The following is a 15,711-nucleotide window of genomic DNA, read 5'->3' as shown; positions in this document are numbered from 1 at the left end:
CAAATCCGGGCTCGGATAGATTCCGTCGCTGAGAGTGGGATGCTTAGGCGAGAGACTGTTCCTTATTTCTTTAATTCCTTTATCTCCTTTTTCTATCCAATCATCTACTCTATCCACCGTCTTGTTTCTATTAGTTGCTAATTTCAACCCCCTTCTTCTGGAATGACGAATCCATTCTCGCTTACCATGGCTATCCAGTCCATGTGGAACTCAGATGACAGGCGCCATCTCTCCGTATCTCGCGTAGTAAAGCCTACCTGGGTATATTGCCTCGGAAATAGTCATATTATGTGGGCCTTGGCTCTCTACAGCGGTCTACCTACCTTTTACGTATATAAGATGAACCCAACACAGTATTCGGAAGCTATGGTCTTTTTAGTCGCTAATAAAAATGTGGCCCAACATCCTCCTCCACCCTTGAAATTAAGAAGTTATTGCTCTTTGTAGATTAAATATGCAGTTCTGCTTGAAAACAACCCCCGGCTCTTCTTCCCTCACCAGGTCCGACATGGCTCGAAATCCAACAGCCCACTCAGACGAGTACAAAAGTCTCGATGCAATCATGTCTTTACTGTTCCCCTCAACGGTCCGAGTGCAACGATCACAGATAATTCTAGGCTGCATACATTCCTTGAACCTGTTAACACTGTCCAACGGAGTCCGCTTAATGCTAAAGGGCTCACCTCTCCCTGGAACTCCCCTTCTCCGACACGAGCGCTACTTTCTCGAGACAGAAGCTCGATTCCTGGCTCTACTAGGCCAAAGTGCCAATCCTTGCATCCCCCAACTATACCACTATGATCCGCATGGGAGTTCCCTCGGCTCTGCATACTTGATAAGACAGTACATCAAAGGAAAATCACTCGCGCAAATGGAAGACTCAATATCAAGCCGCCAACGCAGCGACATAGATCGCCACCTGGGCTTTCTCGCAAGCACAATCAGTCAGAATGTAGCTCCGGGGTTCGGCTCGCTGCAGCAGGTCGCGTTGAGAGCTGGGAAACGCTCTTGGAGAGAAGCTTTCACTGCTCTTTTCGAGAGTGTGCTCCGCGATGCTGAAGACATGTTCATTCACCTTCCCTATGCGGGGATCCGTAACGAGATTGCTCGACTTTCTCGTGCCCTTGATGATGTCACACTTCCGCGCCTGGTTGTCAGTCAGTTTGGACGGCCATCGCACGTCTTGCTGGACAGTAGGTCGAACCAGGTATCGGGCGTTGTGGATTTCAGCAGCGCCCTTTGGGGCGATATGCTTATGGCTGAAATCTTCGAGAATCCCACGCAAGCCGTGTTGGAGGGAGCAGGCCTTCCAGAGAGACGAACTAAAGGAGAGGAAATCCGAGTTTTGATGTATGATTTTCTCTATCTAACTACAGCTTTACTTGGCGATTCGTTGTGCTTACTTCCTTCAGGTACGCTTGCTATCGACTAGTCTCCCAGATTACAATCCAATATTATCGAAACCGCGACGAAGCCAAGGAGTTCGAAGCCCGCCGCCGACTTATGGCGACAATAACAGATCTCGCCGCCTTTTAACACTCACGACAGAAATATTATGATGAACACAGCTGCATTTTTTTTAGCATAGTTTAGGCCCGGTCATATACCCCTGTTGTTCTTGCTCCTGTTCCTGCTCCTGCATCCTCATTTCCAAGTGCTTTTGTATATCAGTTATCTATCTCATTTCCACATTTCCTCTTTTGTTGTCTGACTTGGTACTTGTAACTTGGTGGGTGGGGCATCCGCCACTTTTAGATGTAAAGTTGCGTCAGACAACCCAGCATGTCATCATCTTCATAAAACTAGAGATGGGACCATATGATCTAAGATTTGGATTGGACTTCTAAGAGATCTCAGCTTGGCTTCCAAGCTTGGACGGTTGTGACGGGGATGCCGAAGATGGAATTCCGAATTTACCGCATAAATTAATAACGGGGGTCCGCTATAAATTTGTAATTTATGAAAGGGGGTTGGTTATCTATGAACTAGACTGTACGTGGCATTTGCTAATGTACTTAAAAGCAACATTGAACTACAATGGTCTGAACTACAATAGCTAATTGAGATATACTCCAGACAAAAGTAATTGAATTCAAATTCTAGATAACAAGACGAAAACCCTTAAAAAGTCATCGGGGTTGATAACATAACTTACTGGGGAGGGTTCCAAAGTCGTCTAGTAGGTACTAGTGGGCTATAACAATTCTTACTTCCACAGTAACAAACTCGGCTGCCGCTCCAATAACCTGGGCCATAATCGATAGTGAGTTCTTCATGAAAGCCGATATCTCGTTCCGCGATAGCGACCATAACCACCCGATCTCCAGCAACAACAGGACTGAAGTAAGTAGAAGCCTCACACGAATGATTGATATAGCGAGTCCAATTTCCTAAAAATACAGGGTCAACGTAGTAGATGTGTCTTAGTTCCTCTCGACCCAAAGCGCCCATCAGAGCATAATTAGAGTAGTCGGGAGCATGTGAAGGTAGGATCTCACCTGTAAACTCGCCGATAATATCTCCCTTCTTGATGTTGCATAGGGCGCGAACCCCAATTCCTTTCATGCCATACTCTACCAACTCGACCAAGTCACCGATCATGGCGTTGATGCGACAGCCGCATCCTCCCTCGACTGCGCCGCATAGATCACAGGGTGGCCAGCCTGGCTGGCGCATGGAAGGGTCTGGTTTCGGACACGAGGGGTGTAATATGTTCGAACTGATGTTAATCTGAGCACAACCTGCGTTCTCGGGTCTGCGAAGACTACCGGATGCCGTTTGGACTGTATGGTGCGGATGCTCAGTTGCAATATTAATATCTGATCCTAGCGCGGCGAGAAGATAAGGCAGGCCACATTTCTCATTCGCTTGCAGGGGTGCTTTCCACGGTAATTCTCGTGCGCGAGCAAATACATCGATGCTTCGAGCATTTTGCGAAATGAGATTCTCGAGTGCAGACCACATGGTATCGTTATATTCCATCAACGCTCGACGGAAGCTCTCTGAAAATGAGCAGATGGTATACATCATCCAGCCCTCCATCTGAATGAAGGAGATGCATCTGCTAGTTTTTAGGGCTCTTGTGGCAAAGAGCAGGTTGTCTAGAACTGCTTTGTTAATGAAATCTTGGATCGGTTCGCACATTTGATTGTATTGCTTTTTTTCCTGTGCTGTAGGCCTATCTTGGGTGATTTTATAGAATTGGGCAAAGGCGTTTATGTCCCAGTGCATCGCTGCCAGTGTTTGGTCAGCGGTTGCTTGGGCATTTCCTGGAGCTTGGTTGGATTGCATTATGATGATCTCTGAATTTCTAATGTTGTTAAATGTTTGGATGTTTAGATGTTTGATCTTCAGATGTCATTGATCGGAAATAAGTTGGGAGGTTGAAGCAGTCTTTTATAGGAGTCTTCCAAAGTTGAGTCTCAGGGAGAATGAAACAATTGTATTGGTATAGATTCAAACAAAGGCTTTTGAGGCTTCATTCTTTGTTTCATTATCACGGATCTGATCAAAGAGCCGATTCCTTCTTGTTGCTTACAATTGTACATCTTGGAAGACCTCGGAAGAGTTGAAAGAGACTCGGAGGTTATCCATGTCTCCACCTCGGAGCTTCATTTCTGTTATTGTGTAACTTAGGTAGCAGTAAGATAGGAAGAAAAGGCCTATCTGATTTTAGTGTTGCACTGGGGTGTTATTGACGTATTGTTGACACGTTGATATCCGACAGATCGAAGACGTGGATGACATTAAACTGTTTAAGGAATGCTCAATTCCGGACCCAGCCACAGTAAAGCTTGAGTACTTAGAATACGCGGAGAAGGTGAGATTCTATTTGAAAGTTCTGTGCAAACCATGGACACCCGGCCTTGGTAGTTGTTTACCCTCTTCGGCCACTTGACTTTCTGAACTTCAAAATTCTCTCACAAGTCTTTCTCACAATACTGCCAATATGACCAAAGATTTTGCAGAGGCTGATATAGCCCATGTTCTTCCCCATTGTCCTCCTACCGCTCACACCTATGTTCACAATGACTTCGTCCAAGATCCTGCGCTCCTGTCAGAGAATCAACATCACCATGAGTATCAGAATCACACTGCCTTTGCTGAACGAGGCAACGAAGATGGAACGGCCTTCATTGAGGATGAATCGGTCGACAAAATTGTCCCAGAACCAATCAGCCTCGACCATGCACAGAGTATTAAGGTTGAAGAAAGTGGAGAAATTGAACTTGCTAAGAGAACCTGGAAGCGACGCCTGTTGAAGCATTGGCCACTGTTTGTCCATGTTGTCACCTGGCTTCTGTTTACCGGGTAAGTCCATCAATTCAACTTGGCCGAGTTGTTGCTCACTAATTCTTATAGCTGGTGGATTGCTGGTTTGATCTTGCACAGATACGACTATGGATGGCTGATTCCCTTCCTTCTCTACTTAGCCATTACACTGAGGATCGTATTTTTCTATGTCCCCATCAGTGTCGTCACAAAGCCAATCCATTTTATCTGGAGCAATACAGCTCGGCCTTTAGTCCGCATGGTACCAGAGAATATGAGAGTACCCACAGGAGGCCTAATCTGCATCAGCGTTATTCTGGTCGGCTCGTTCGCTTCGCCAGAGACTAAAGACAACACTCGCGCAAACCGTGCTGTCAGTCTCTTTGGTCTGGCAGTATTCATCCTTATCTTATGGGCCACATCACGCGACCAAAAGAAGATCGTATGGCACACAGTAATAGTAGGAATGCTAGCCCAATTCCTCATTGCGCTCTTCGTACTTCGGACAAAAGCAGGCTACGACATCTTCCACTTTATATCAACCCTAGCCCGCGATCTCCTCGGCTTCACAGTCAACGGCGTCGAATTCTTCACCAGCAAAGATTTTCTCGAACTGAACAACGACAAGCCAGGCCTAAACCCCAAGAACTGGTTCATCATCACGGTGCTCCCGGCCATAGTGTTCTTCATCTCAATCGTCCAGCTGCTCTACTACAGCAACATCTTACAGTGGTTCGTCACAAAGTTCGCTACCTTCTTTTTCTGGAGCATGCGTGCTTCAGGCGCAGAGGCCGTCGTCGCCGCTGCATCCCCGTTCATCGGCCAGGGCGAGTCAGCCATGCTAATCCGACCCTTTGTTCCACATCTCACAATGGCAGAGCTGCACCAAGTCATGTGTTCGGGCTTTGCCACTATCGCCGGAAGTGTGCTGATGGCCTATCTGTCTATGGGAGTCAATGCGCAAGCCCTCGTCTCATCTTGTGTTATGAGTATTCCCGCCTCGCTAGCCTGCTCAAAGCTACGTTGGCCCGAAAAAGAGGCAAGTCTGACATCAGGCTGCGTCGTCGTTCCTGACAACGAAGAGCACCGTGCTGCGAATATTCTGCATGCATTCACGAATGGAGCTTGGCTGGGCCTCAAGATTACTGCCATGATCGCTGCTACCCTGCTCTGCATCATTTCTCTCATTGGCCTGGCTGATGGGCTTCTCACCTGGTGGGGCCGGTACCTGAATATCAACGATCCCCCTCTAACCCTCCACATTGCTGTCGGGTACATCTGCTATCCGATCGCGTTTCTCCTCGGTGTCTCACGCGATGGAGACGACTTGTTTAAAGTTGGCCAGCTGATTGGTGTCAAACTCATTTCTGTAGGTCACATCTGAACATCAAGATCAGTGACACAGCTAACGACTGATTCTAGAATGAATTCGTCGCTTACAGCGCCCTTCAGACTGATCCTCAATACCAGGGTCTCTCAGATCGTTCTCGTCTGATTGCCACATATGCGCTGTGTGGGTTCGCGAATATTGGATCGCTGGGTAACCAGATTGGAGTGTTAGCTCAGCTCTCCCCGAGTCGTAGTGGTGATGTTTCTCGTGTGGCTTTCAGTGCCATGCTCACTGGAGCTATTAGCACATTTACCAGTGCGACTATTGCTGGACTGCTTATTACAGATGAGAAGCAGTACTTCGTATCGAGTCACTAATCTTAGGACAGGAGATTGGAGGGAACTATGTGGAAAGTCCACCATGCAAGTATTTAAATATCCAAGATAGACCTCATTGTATTTCAATCATGCTTTCACTGGTAATAAGAAGTTATGTGGAGACGACTTGAAAAAGTCATTGAGTAAAGCACCGTGCTGAAAGAAGCCTTCGTGTGAATATGAAAAGGTCCAAGGAATTGGTATCCTAATCCACACACCTACACTTGAATGCGTGTAAATAAAAGATAAAAGCCGGCTTTGACCTACCAGCAAACAATAAAAAACTCCAAGTCCATTGTTTGGACCAATGATGCATGCGTAAAACGTGTGCGCTCCAAACATCGCGGATTCAGACCAGCCAATCGCCATTAGCAGCCTCATTAAATATTTACTCATCCTCAAGGTCAAGGTGGCGAGCAAGGACCTTGCGCTTGAATTCCTCCTGGTCAGTATCCCAAAGCTCTGCCGCCTGGCCATTCAAGGGGCTCGCACTAGAAGGTTGTTAAAAAAGGAACATGTCTCTTGTTAACTCGTTCAAATCTTACTTGTTCGGCTCGCCCAGCAGACTTTGCAGACTCAACAGCACAGTCTGCACATTGTAAACGGCACTCCACTTCTCTTTGAGAATGTCGAGACAGATGCGGCCGGAGAAGTCAAAGTTCGGGTGATAAATGGGAGTCTTGAACAAGACAGTGGGAGGAGCATAGGGGTAGTTGTTGGGGAATGTGAAAGAGAGCTTCAGAATGAGGCCATCGTAGGGAGTCTCGGTCGGGCCGGTGATAGTCGCGGTCCACGAGAGGAGGTTGCCATCAGCATCAGGGAAGGCAGAAATACCGGGTGAAGGCGACATCATGAGCTGCATCAACTCAGACTGTAGGCTGTAGGGCGAAATGAGTCAGCGGGCGTCTCGATTAATCGACGGGATCCAAGAAGGCTGTTGTTATGGGCAAAGACACTAACCGCTTCGTCACGCTCTGTGTGTTGTCGCTACGCGAGGGAGTGTTGTTCAGCTTAGTAGCCTCCAGCGCTTCGGGCGCCGAGTTCTGGGTATCTTCCATGCTATAATCCATCGTGAAAGAGCCTAATGGGAGTGAACTCCTTTAACTTGATCTTGATCAGATTCCGGGCGTGCCTGGAATGTGAGTGGTTGCTGTTTGGAATTGTGGCCGAAAACAGTTCAAGTTGACCCACTATGACCAAAACAGTCCGATAGACGCAAAGAGAATAGGAAAAGGATAAGTGAGGCTTGCAGTTAGGAGAGTATGTGCTCAGGGTTGGAGTCTTGAATAAATATGGGTGGAGAAGGGAGGATGGAACATGGAAGAAAGAAGGTGCAAGTCAACACTAAGGCTTTTTGTTTACTAGTGCCCCAGCAACCAATTGGCCCCGCTTTGGGTTCTAGATCGCATTTGGCCCTGCTTTTAGTAAAAGCTCATTTTGTCAATTTCGACTCGATAGGTATTGTTACTAGAGCAATCATCTCCTTTTTATGTCATAAATTTCCAGGTATTGAGAATGAGCCATCTTGTGTCATGTCCTCTCGAAATTATTTAGTCACGTGATCTCTGGCAATCTAGATCGGAATTTTTGTATTTTATGCTGCGTGTTTGATTTGATCTCAAGCGAGCTGCAGTATGCCGAACTTATGATTCAAGTTTAACTGGTATCTGGGTGCAACAGCCCTAGAAGGACTTGAACAAAAACATATTATATTAGGGAGAGGACCCATTCTCATCCGATCTCTGTCGGTGCAAATATATATTGAATCTTCGTGAAAACGTAGACATGTGACGTTCATAAATCCAGACTTCGGAGTGAGGATGCCCTAACGTTTGAAATGAAGTTGATAAACATGCTAGTAGCAACAATCTAACCGACCGAGCACCTTGTATGGGTTTCAGAAATGCAAGACACAAAACCTCCTTGTGCAAAAGACCTCCGTCCCTCACTGCACACCAATTAGTATTCAAGAGTTTGTTTGATGGCATCATAAATTCCTGTAGAGCAATATGTTAGCAACTCATTGGGTTAAGGAAAAGAGGCGACTTACTTGCAACATCGGGCAGAATAAATGACTCGTAGCTCAACCCAGTATGGGTGCTCCAGCCAGCAACTCGCTTGACCGGAGCTTCTAAACGAAGAAATGCCCCTTCTTGTATCGTCGCCGCTACCTCGGCCCCAACACCATAGTTGATCATGCTTTCATGTACCACTATGGCCCGTCCTGTCTTTTGGACACTGTCCAAGACAGTCTGGCGATCCCATGGATAGATTGTACGAAGATCTATAAGCTCCACATTCACACCCTCCATCTTTTTCTCGATAGCTGCAATCGCAGCTGAACAGAGATATAATGGTTGGCCGTATGAGATCACTGTCAGATCTCTCCCTGACTTGATCACCTCCGCTTTGCTCAGTGGAATAGTGTAGTATTCAGTCGGGACATGCTCTACTGCGGCGCGGTAGAGGATCTTCGGCTCCATAAATATGACAGGGTCGTTGTGATTGAATATTGAGGATAGGAGGAGTCCCTTGGCTTGTGAAGGGGATCGGGGCATAACGACACGCACACCAGGGACATGGGAAAAAAGAGATTCTGGCGATTGTGAGTGATACCTATTCAATTGGGTGGGTTAGAATATGCAGATGCCGAGACATGGAGGAAAAATATCGGAAACATACAGCGCACCGTGTCCCACCGCACCGCAGGGCATTCGAATAACTAGACCACCGACATTAATGCCAGTCCCACCTTCTCGATATCTAAATTTGGCAGCTTCGTTGACGATCTGGTCAAATGCGGGGAAGACATAATCAGAGAATTGGATCTCCGCCACAGGCTTCATTCCCTCAGCAGCGGCACCAATTGCAAAACCCACAATACCTTGTTCTGTTAGCGGCGTATTAAAGACTCTGTCGGAGCCAAATTCAGTTTGGAGGTCCATCGAGCACCGGAAGACACCGCCAAACGCAACATCCTCTCCAAATAGTATGACTTTATCTGAGGTGGATAAAGCTGTTCGGAGAGCAGAGTTGATGGCTTGGAAGAAATTCAAGCGTTTGCTAGTTGTTGCAGCTGGGAAATATGGAACAGTGGATATGGACGAGGGAGTGTGATGTAGCAGTGGAGTCGACTTGTAGTCTATCGGCAGGTTTAATTTTGCTGTAGGTGATGGAGCTACTGAATAGAGGCGGCGAGAGATTCTCATGAAGCGTGATAAATGAGAGAGCTCCATCTCGCTAATACTAAATTTCCAAAAATTAACAGCATAAGAAAGGTTGGGGGTTTATAAATCGATTGAATGGCAAATTATAAATGGAAAATGCGGGTAAGGCCGCGAATAACCGACATGCAAACAGGCCAAACATTACAGATCTACTAAATATAAACCCTATCTATTTGAACACTAATCACATACAGGAGTTCGCATTAGACAGGTAGATGGTACAGGAATAGGGGGGTTGCCCATATGGACTCTCTTTCCATGTGCTAGAATGTTGGAATAGTTTTACGAGGGAAATCAATAGTGATGCTGTGCTTCAAAAAAGGTGAAGGGCGCCTTGCAAGTGGATCCCGAGAGGTATAACGTCACACGGTCCTGGAATGGAGCCTTGGACTGATGAATAATTAATTATGCTAGATTATGTCAAGTACTGCACGAGAGTTATCAATTTGAAAATTGACCCAGAAAGGCAAACGTCAATACATATGACGAACGAGCTATAAACTAGTAAATGCACAAGTTCCCATATCCAACTTAGTTACCTCAGCCTCAGGCCTGATATCGAAGTCAAATATATCCATCGGGAGACCAATAGTTGTGCACGCGTTTGGAACATCCACAATGCCAGCAATATGTCCCTGGATGGGTGCGGAGCTAAGCAACATATAAATTTGATAGTCGCTGTAGCCATACCGCCGAAGGTATTCCATAACACGCAAGCAGGTTTGTCTGTAAGCCACGGTAGCATCCAGGTAATGTTGCTTGCCGTTCTCGTCAACTGAGAAACCTTCAAAGGTGAGATAGCGGCCAGGACCGAATTGAGGCTCTACAGGTCCAGCATGGAAGATTGGCGATTTCATATCCAGCTTCGCCATTCCGTTCTTAATCACATTGAACTTAAGAGTTATCACACCTGCCATTTCGATAGCGCCACAAAAAGAGATTTCACCATCACCCTGAGAGAAATGTAGATCGCCAACGGAGAACTTTGCCCCGGGCACGTGGACTGGAAGGTAGACCTTAGAGCCACGGGAAAGATTCTTGATATCACAGTTTCCTCCGTTTTCAGGGCGGCCGGGAATGGTTCTCGCACCCTCTCTCGCCACCTTCTCCTTGATGTCGTCAGCAGAGCTGCCAGCATGAGTGTTCTTAGGCTGTGGTGGCTGTGCGACGACTCGATCAGCGATTGTGTTGGCCGCGATGAGCTCACCCTCACGGCGGTTCCATTCCGCAAGAATCTCTGCTGATGGAGCACATCCCAGAATTCCGGGATGAATCAAACCTGCAAATCTGACGTGGGGGATATGGCGAGACGAGCAGAAGATGCCTTCAAAATCCCATATTGCTTTTGCTCTGTGATATAGTCAGAAAATGTTCATGTTATCAAGACTATTCGAACTTACGCTTTAGGGTAAATTTCATCTAAGAATCCTCCTCCATTCTCTTTGGCAAATATTCCCGTAAAGCCCCACGGCTGGTCCTGGAAAGGTTGAACATCCTGGATCTCAACCACTAGAACATCGCCAGGCTCGGCAGTTTCAATATCAAAGGGGCCCGAGAGGTAGTGGATCTCGGTCAGATCGACATTATGCACATCGTCGGCAGAATCATTGTTTTGAATTTGTCCACCAGTCCAGTCTAGACATTCGATTTTCACGACTTCACCTTGGGCAATTTTCCCACAAGCGGGGACTGTACAGATGATGATGTTAGTATGTGGAGGAAGCTCCGATCTGAAGGAAGAAGCTGGGGTTCAGCCTAGCATTCAACATACTCTCTGGATGCCAACGGTTCTAGAAAGCTGTCAACATATGAACTTAGATAACAATAGGATGGAGTAGTCATACATGTAAGCCCGGCTGCTCCCTCGCGTGTTTCTCAAGATCTACCTTGAGAGCAGTACGAATTCCCTTGATACCCATATTGAATTGACGAGTTGTGTGTTTGTGTCAAGTATGAAAAGACGTCGATTGGGATCTATTTTACAGAAGTAAGGGTGCCAGAGATAAGACCCAAACTTCCCAATGGCTTATCGCTGCTTATCTTCGTCGGATATTGACCGAGGTCCGCTTTCAGCGAATCAACCTCGGAAGCGTTTTGTCCATAACTTTAACCATAATCAGAATAAAGAGAATGAAGAAAAGCTAGGGACTTTGGGAATCTCAGCTATAGTAGCATAGAGTAGAGCCTTTAGCAGGCTCACTTCGTGCTACATCTTTGAAATATAATATTAGGTTCCATCAAGTGATTATTGATTGGTTTAATCCTAATGTGGGGGTGCTGATATCGCGGATCAACTTCGGAGGAGATATATGGCGCTAAGGAAGTAGCTTCGTTCATGGTGGCCAGTCTTTTTCTGGCTTCTTGATGTATCTTCTGTTAATTCTTATGAGTCAATTGTTTAGCATCGACTCTAAGCGTAGTTAGGGCTGGAGAGCAATGACGGGATCTACACTATAGAGTGCAGATCTGAGACTTCAGCAAAGCACTACTATTTCTGCCGTAGCCCTGTCACCGTCTAACTAACCGTATTCGGACTAGCCTACTACAGACTCTTTCGATTTTAAGACTATTCTCGGGTGTAGCTATTCCTTTTTATGTATAATAGTGGAGGCTGTCTTGGGGAAAAAAGCGCTTTAAATGGTCCAATACACCAGCGGAGGAAATAATTGAATCTTATCTGATCTAGGAGCAAAAATTGAGTTGTAACTAAGTTGAAGTTGTGATAGACATGTTCATTGGGTTGGGTAAACCCATACCCAACCCAACCCAACCCACAATGGGCTGGGTATGGGTCAGAAATTTACCCAAAACCCATATGGGTTGGGTATGGGTTTGAAGTAAAACCCACACCCAGCCCATAAACCCATCTTTTTGCCAAGACTTTTATTTCACGTGATATTTGTCACCTAGTTAGTACTAGATTGAGGCAAAAATTAGGCACTAAGGCACTAATTACCCTAATTTAGTTTAGGTTGAGGCGAAAATCAGGCATTAAGGCATAAAAAATACCCATATGGGTATGGGTTTACCTTACCCCTGATGGGTTGGGTATGGGTATGAATTTTGACCCATACCCAACCCATGCACATGTCTAAGTTGTGAAATGTACTTTAAGAAAATATGAATAACAATGTCTGAGTTCAACGACAGAAAAGACGGTTTTGTATACTTAATGTGCAAGAGCATGGTGCTACAATTACTTAAACCATGTCTACAGAGAAGCGCACGGTGAACATTTGAGTATCAAAAAGTTCGATTTGAATAAGTTTATGAAAGTTTATTTTGAAATCTCAAGGAAGTGTGGTTGGCAAAAGTTCAGTTGTATTAACATGCACGATATGATGCTTATGTGGGTAGTTGAAACACAAGTAGGAAGGAAAGAGCCGACTCACAGCAGCAGAACATGGACGTAATTCCACATCAGCTGTGAAGATCATCGTGAACACAACCAATTTTAGTCAGTGTTGCAGCAGTCGTCTTATATCTCATCATATATCACATCTTGCAAGCAAGGAGAGAGGCCAGGGAAAGGGGAAAAGGAAGACCATCGGTGTAGCAGAACATGGACGCTTTTTCGAAGCAATCAGTTACGACCGCCAGCAATGCAGTGCCAATTTGTAATCCAGTGAGCCCGCTCGAAGCAACAAGGCTCCTCGGCGAGACCCACTGCCCAGTTTGACCTTCAGCTGCGTCCGGGTGCTGGCCGACTAGCCATCCATATCAGCGATGCAGAACGTCGTGTATACACCTATTTTTCAAGATGTATCACATTCATCCGTCTTAGAAAATTCGTCATAGGTCAAATCCTGCAAGCAGGAGAAAGAGGGACTCAGAGCAGCAGAATATAGATGGACGCCATATCAGCTGTAAAGATCATCGTGAACAAAACCAAGGCTGGCCCGTGTTGCACAGTTGTCTTTTATATCATCACAGTCAGTGTTCACCTTGCAAGCAAGGGGGCGAGATGAGAAAGCTAATGTCAAGGGTTAAAGACGTTGGAAACTCGTGGAAAGGGAAGAATAGATGAAGATGAGACATGAGAAAAAGAGTGAAGGAATGGGATAATTGAGAAAAAAGAGATGGATGAGGAAAAAAGATGTGGACGAAGAAAAACGGATCAAGAGAGAAAATGAAGAAGAAAAGATGAAGAAGGAAAAGAGATGAGTGAAGAAAAAGAGATTAAGGGAGGAAGATGAACAAGTAAAGATGAAGAAGGAAAGATGAAGAAAGAAGAAGGAAAATAATTGTAAAGTGGGATGGGGATTGTTCTTATAGGAGAAAACGAAGCTAGTGAAAGTGGAAGTCAGCAGATGTCAGAAGCAGAAATTGATTTGAATGTCGGTGCCTCATTAACTACGCGCGTCAATATTGAGATCACCTGGAATATTTTCATATTTCCACCATTGACATCGGAAAATCCAGCTTAGCCTCATAAGATTTAATATCTGCTGTCTAGATGGGATCCATTATATGCTACCTTGGAGAATTGATATCTGTGCTTGTCAACACTACCACGGGTGGCAACTTAATATGTTGTATTGTATTTGAACAACCTTTACTTAAGTACATTTTTCTTTCCACTTATCTTTCTCGCTTATAAGACTTCCAATTCAAATTAATCTCATGAAGACTTAGTAGACTGCAGAGGCTCGGCGGCGTCCACCATCACTTACAAAGCGGTTGTGTGTCCGGCTGTGCATTTAGCTGTGATTGATTCTGTAGTACTCTCCATAACTGGAGGTTGGGGCGGAAAAATAAAGAGTGTAATCAAACAGATGAGTGAGGATCAATCGAAGAAGTTGTCAAAAAAATACAATTGAGAAAGGATGCGATAGAAGAAAATTTGGGATGAAGTGAAAGAGCCGAGTTAGAGCCTTGGAAGGTATGAGGTATGTTGGAGTGGGAAAGACCTACCCTTCCAAAGGTATGCTTGTCTTCTACGGTCTGCTATTCTTGGTGATTTATCCGATAGTTTTTCTCTTGAGCCGTCACTATAGATTCATCCTATGTGGCGAAAACTGAATCCTTAAGTCAATTACTCCTGGGTCATCATATGCTGTTTTCATTGCTTTCATTGGAACAATTGATTGATTACGCTATGATACCTAGATTAGCAACATCTTCCAACAACTAGAGATTGAGTCAACAGATCCACAGATTAACCAGACAGATAATTGAGCAGGTGAATCGAGAAGCTTATTTTATGTTGAAGGGGATGGAAAATCGGAATGAAGAGCCAAAAGAATAGGCGAATATTAATATGGGTGGAGAGTCGGAGAGATAAACGGGTCAAAGCTATGGTTGAAGGGACAGGCCGGGAAGTGAAATGGAGATCTGTCTTCGTTGTACATGATCGTAGACCCCGCTTACTGATTAACATAGATCTCAGAGTAATGCAGCCGAAAACAAGTAGCAGAGCGGAAATTAGAAGGTTATGGTTGACAGCACAATCACAAACTCTTCTAGTTTCAACGTGTAGGAACATTGGATGGTCTCGTTGCATCAGAAGGGGGTCTCGTATGTGCCGTTGTGTACCTGTGTAACCGAAGGTAAGATCTATTTTTGATATTTCTTGTCAAAGCCTTTCCGATACATCAATGGGAAAACGTAGTCCCCATTTTCGTCTTTGGTGTCAATAAGGTGATACCATTCTGATTTTGCTCTCAACAGGCCGCACTTAGTAAAGACCATAGAAAACTGACCACGCTTTCGCCGACAGCAGAACATCAAGCTCAAAACTTCTTGCGCTGTTGGCTCGTATGTTGCTCGTTCTTCCGGGAGTATAGCTTCAAGTGCAGGCGGCAGCTTCTGGAGTGCAATTCTCTTGGTCCGGGGTTGGGCTGTTGGTTCAGTTTGCGAATCTGGCTGTGCTTGATTTTGTGGGTGATCAAAGCTCATCTCAATGGCTTGAGTTTGAGTGAGACCGATAAATGGGTCCATCGGAAGAATTAGGCGTGTTGTGATAACACGGATGGAGAAGTTGGTGGAGATAAAACAGATAAACAAGGTGAGCAGAGTGCGAGAAAGTGGAAAAATATGATGTGAAACGAAAACGCGAAGACGTTGAAATCCGAGTGAAAGTAAATAGAGGCGAGCGGAGGTGAGAAAATTGAGATAAACCCAGACCACGAAGATGATGAGAGCAGAGAAAGAAATTCGACGAATTCCTCGCGCTAGATATCTCGAGACACGAGGGCGTGATAAGGGAAAATTATATACCATTTTTAATCTTTATCAAAATTTTGAACCTAGCCGCAAAGTTATCAAGCAAAAAACTTATCGTAGGTAGATCGAAAGTGAGTCGGAAAGTTGATCTTAAAGAGGATGACTGTAATAGATGAGAGTGAAAGATGGAGTCCGAGAAAGCAACAAAGAATACATTTTGAATGAACAGATTGTCGTAAGATATGGGTGACTTCCTTTACACGTGTATTCGTAAGAACTGCAGTTGTAGAGATGATGTGAAGTGTAGATTCTACTACTGCTAACTGAAACTAAAGAAGAC

At 45.3% G+C, this 15,711-nt stretch overlaps 7 protein-coding genes across 7 annotated transcripts; 2 read left to right on the top strand and 5 right to left on the bottom strand.

The window, feature by feature from the left end:
- Positions 1-454: 454 nt before the first annotated feature.
- On the top strand, positions 455-1,536 carry N7495_003312 (phosphotransferase family protein; the record flags this gene model as incomplete). Its single annotated transcript, XM_057205981.1, has 2 exons — positions 455-1,350; positions 1,413-1,536. The coding sequence occupies 2 exons, from the start codon at positions 455-457 to the stop codon at positions 1,534-1,536; spliced, it is 1,020 nt and encodes a 339-aa protein (XP_057066588.1).
- Positions 1,537-2,151: 615 nt separating this feature from the next.
- Positions 2,152-3,291, bottom strand: N7495_003311 (SET domain-containing protein; the record flags this gene model as incomplete). The annotated part of the gene is made up of 1 exon (XM_057205980.1): positions 2,152-3,291. One exon carries the CDS (start codon positions 3,289-3,291, stop codon positions 2,152-2,154), a length of 1,140 nt encoding a protein of 379 aa, XP_057066587.1.
- Positions 3,292-3,949: 658 nt separating this feature from the next.
- On the top strand, positions 3,950-5,979 carry N7495_003310 (NupC/NupG family nucleoside CNT transporter; the record flags this gene model as incomplete). The annotated part of the gene is made up of 3 exons (XM_057205979.1): positions 3,950-4,311; positions 4,363-5,641; positions 5,695-5,979. The coding sequence occupies 3 exons, from the start codon at positions 3,950-3,952 to the stop codon at positions 5,977-5,979; spliced, it is 1,926 nt and encodes a 641-aa protein (XP_057066586.1).
- A 388-nt stretch (positions 5,980-6,367) lies between these two features.
- Positions 6,368-7,049, bottom strand: N7495_003309 (putative ubiquitin conjugating enzyme (UbcK); the record flags this gene model as incomplete). Its single annotated transcript, XM_057205978.1, has 3 exons — positions 6,368-6,470; positions 6,525-6,857; positions 6,940-7,049. The coding sequence occupies 3 exons, from the start codon at positions 7,047-7,049 to the stop codon at positions 6,368-6,370; spliced, it is 546 nt and encodes a 181-aa protein (XP_057066585.1).
- An 889-nt stretch (positions 7,050-7,938) lies between these two features.
- On the bottom strand, positions 7,939-9,215 carry N7495_003308 (2-oxoisovalerate dehydrogenase subunit beta; the record flags this gene model as incomplete). Its single annotated transcript, XM_057205977.1, has 3 exons — positions 7,939-7,976; positions 8,030-8,595; positions 8,662-9,215. 3 exons carry the CDS (start codon positions 9,213-9,215, stop codon positions 7,939-7,941), a joined length of 1,158 nt encoding a protein of 385 aa, XP_057066584.1.
- A 485-nt stretch (positions 9,216-9,700) lies between these two features.
- On the bottom strand, positions 9,701-11,125 carry N7495_003307 (acetamidase/formamidase family protein; the record flags this gene model as incomplete). Its single annotated transcript, XM_057205976.1, has 4 exons — positions 9,701-10,556; positions 10,607-10,895; positions 10,978-10,996; positions 11,051-11,125. 4 exons carry the CDS (start codon positions 11,123-11,125, stop codon positions 9,701-9,703), a joined length of 1,239 nt encoding a protein of 412 aa, XP_057066583.1.
- A 3,637-nt stretch (positions 11,126-14,762) lies between these two features.
- On the bottom strand, positions 14,763-15,146 carry N7495_003306 (uncharacterized protein; the record flags this gene model as incomplete). Its single annotated transcript, XM_057205975.1, has 1 exon — positions 14,763-15,146. One exon carries the CDS (start codon positions 15,144-15,146, stop codon positions 14,763-14,765), a length of 384 nt encoding a protein of 127 aa, XP_057066582.1.
- Positions 15,147-15,711: the final 565 nt, after the last annotated feature.

Source organism: Penicillium taxi (genome assembly GCF_028828555.1).
Source record: "Penicillium taxi strain IBT 34144 chromosome Unknown utg000002l_segment0_segment0, whole genome shotgun sequence".
NCBI lineage: Eukaryota > Fungi > Ascomycota > Eurotiomycetes > Eurotiales > Aspergillaceae > Penicillium > Penicillium taxi.
Note: the sequence above shows the minus strand (reverse complement) of the source record. Positions and strands in the feature narration are given on the sequence as shown.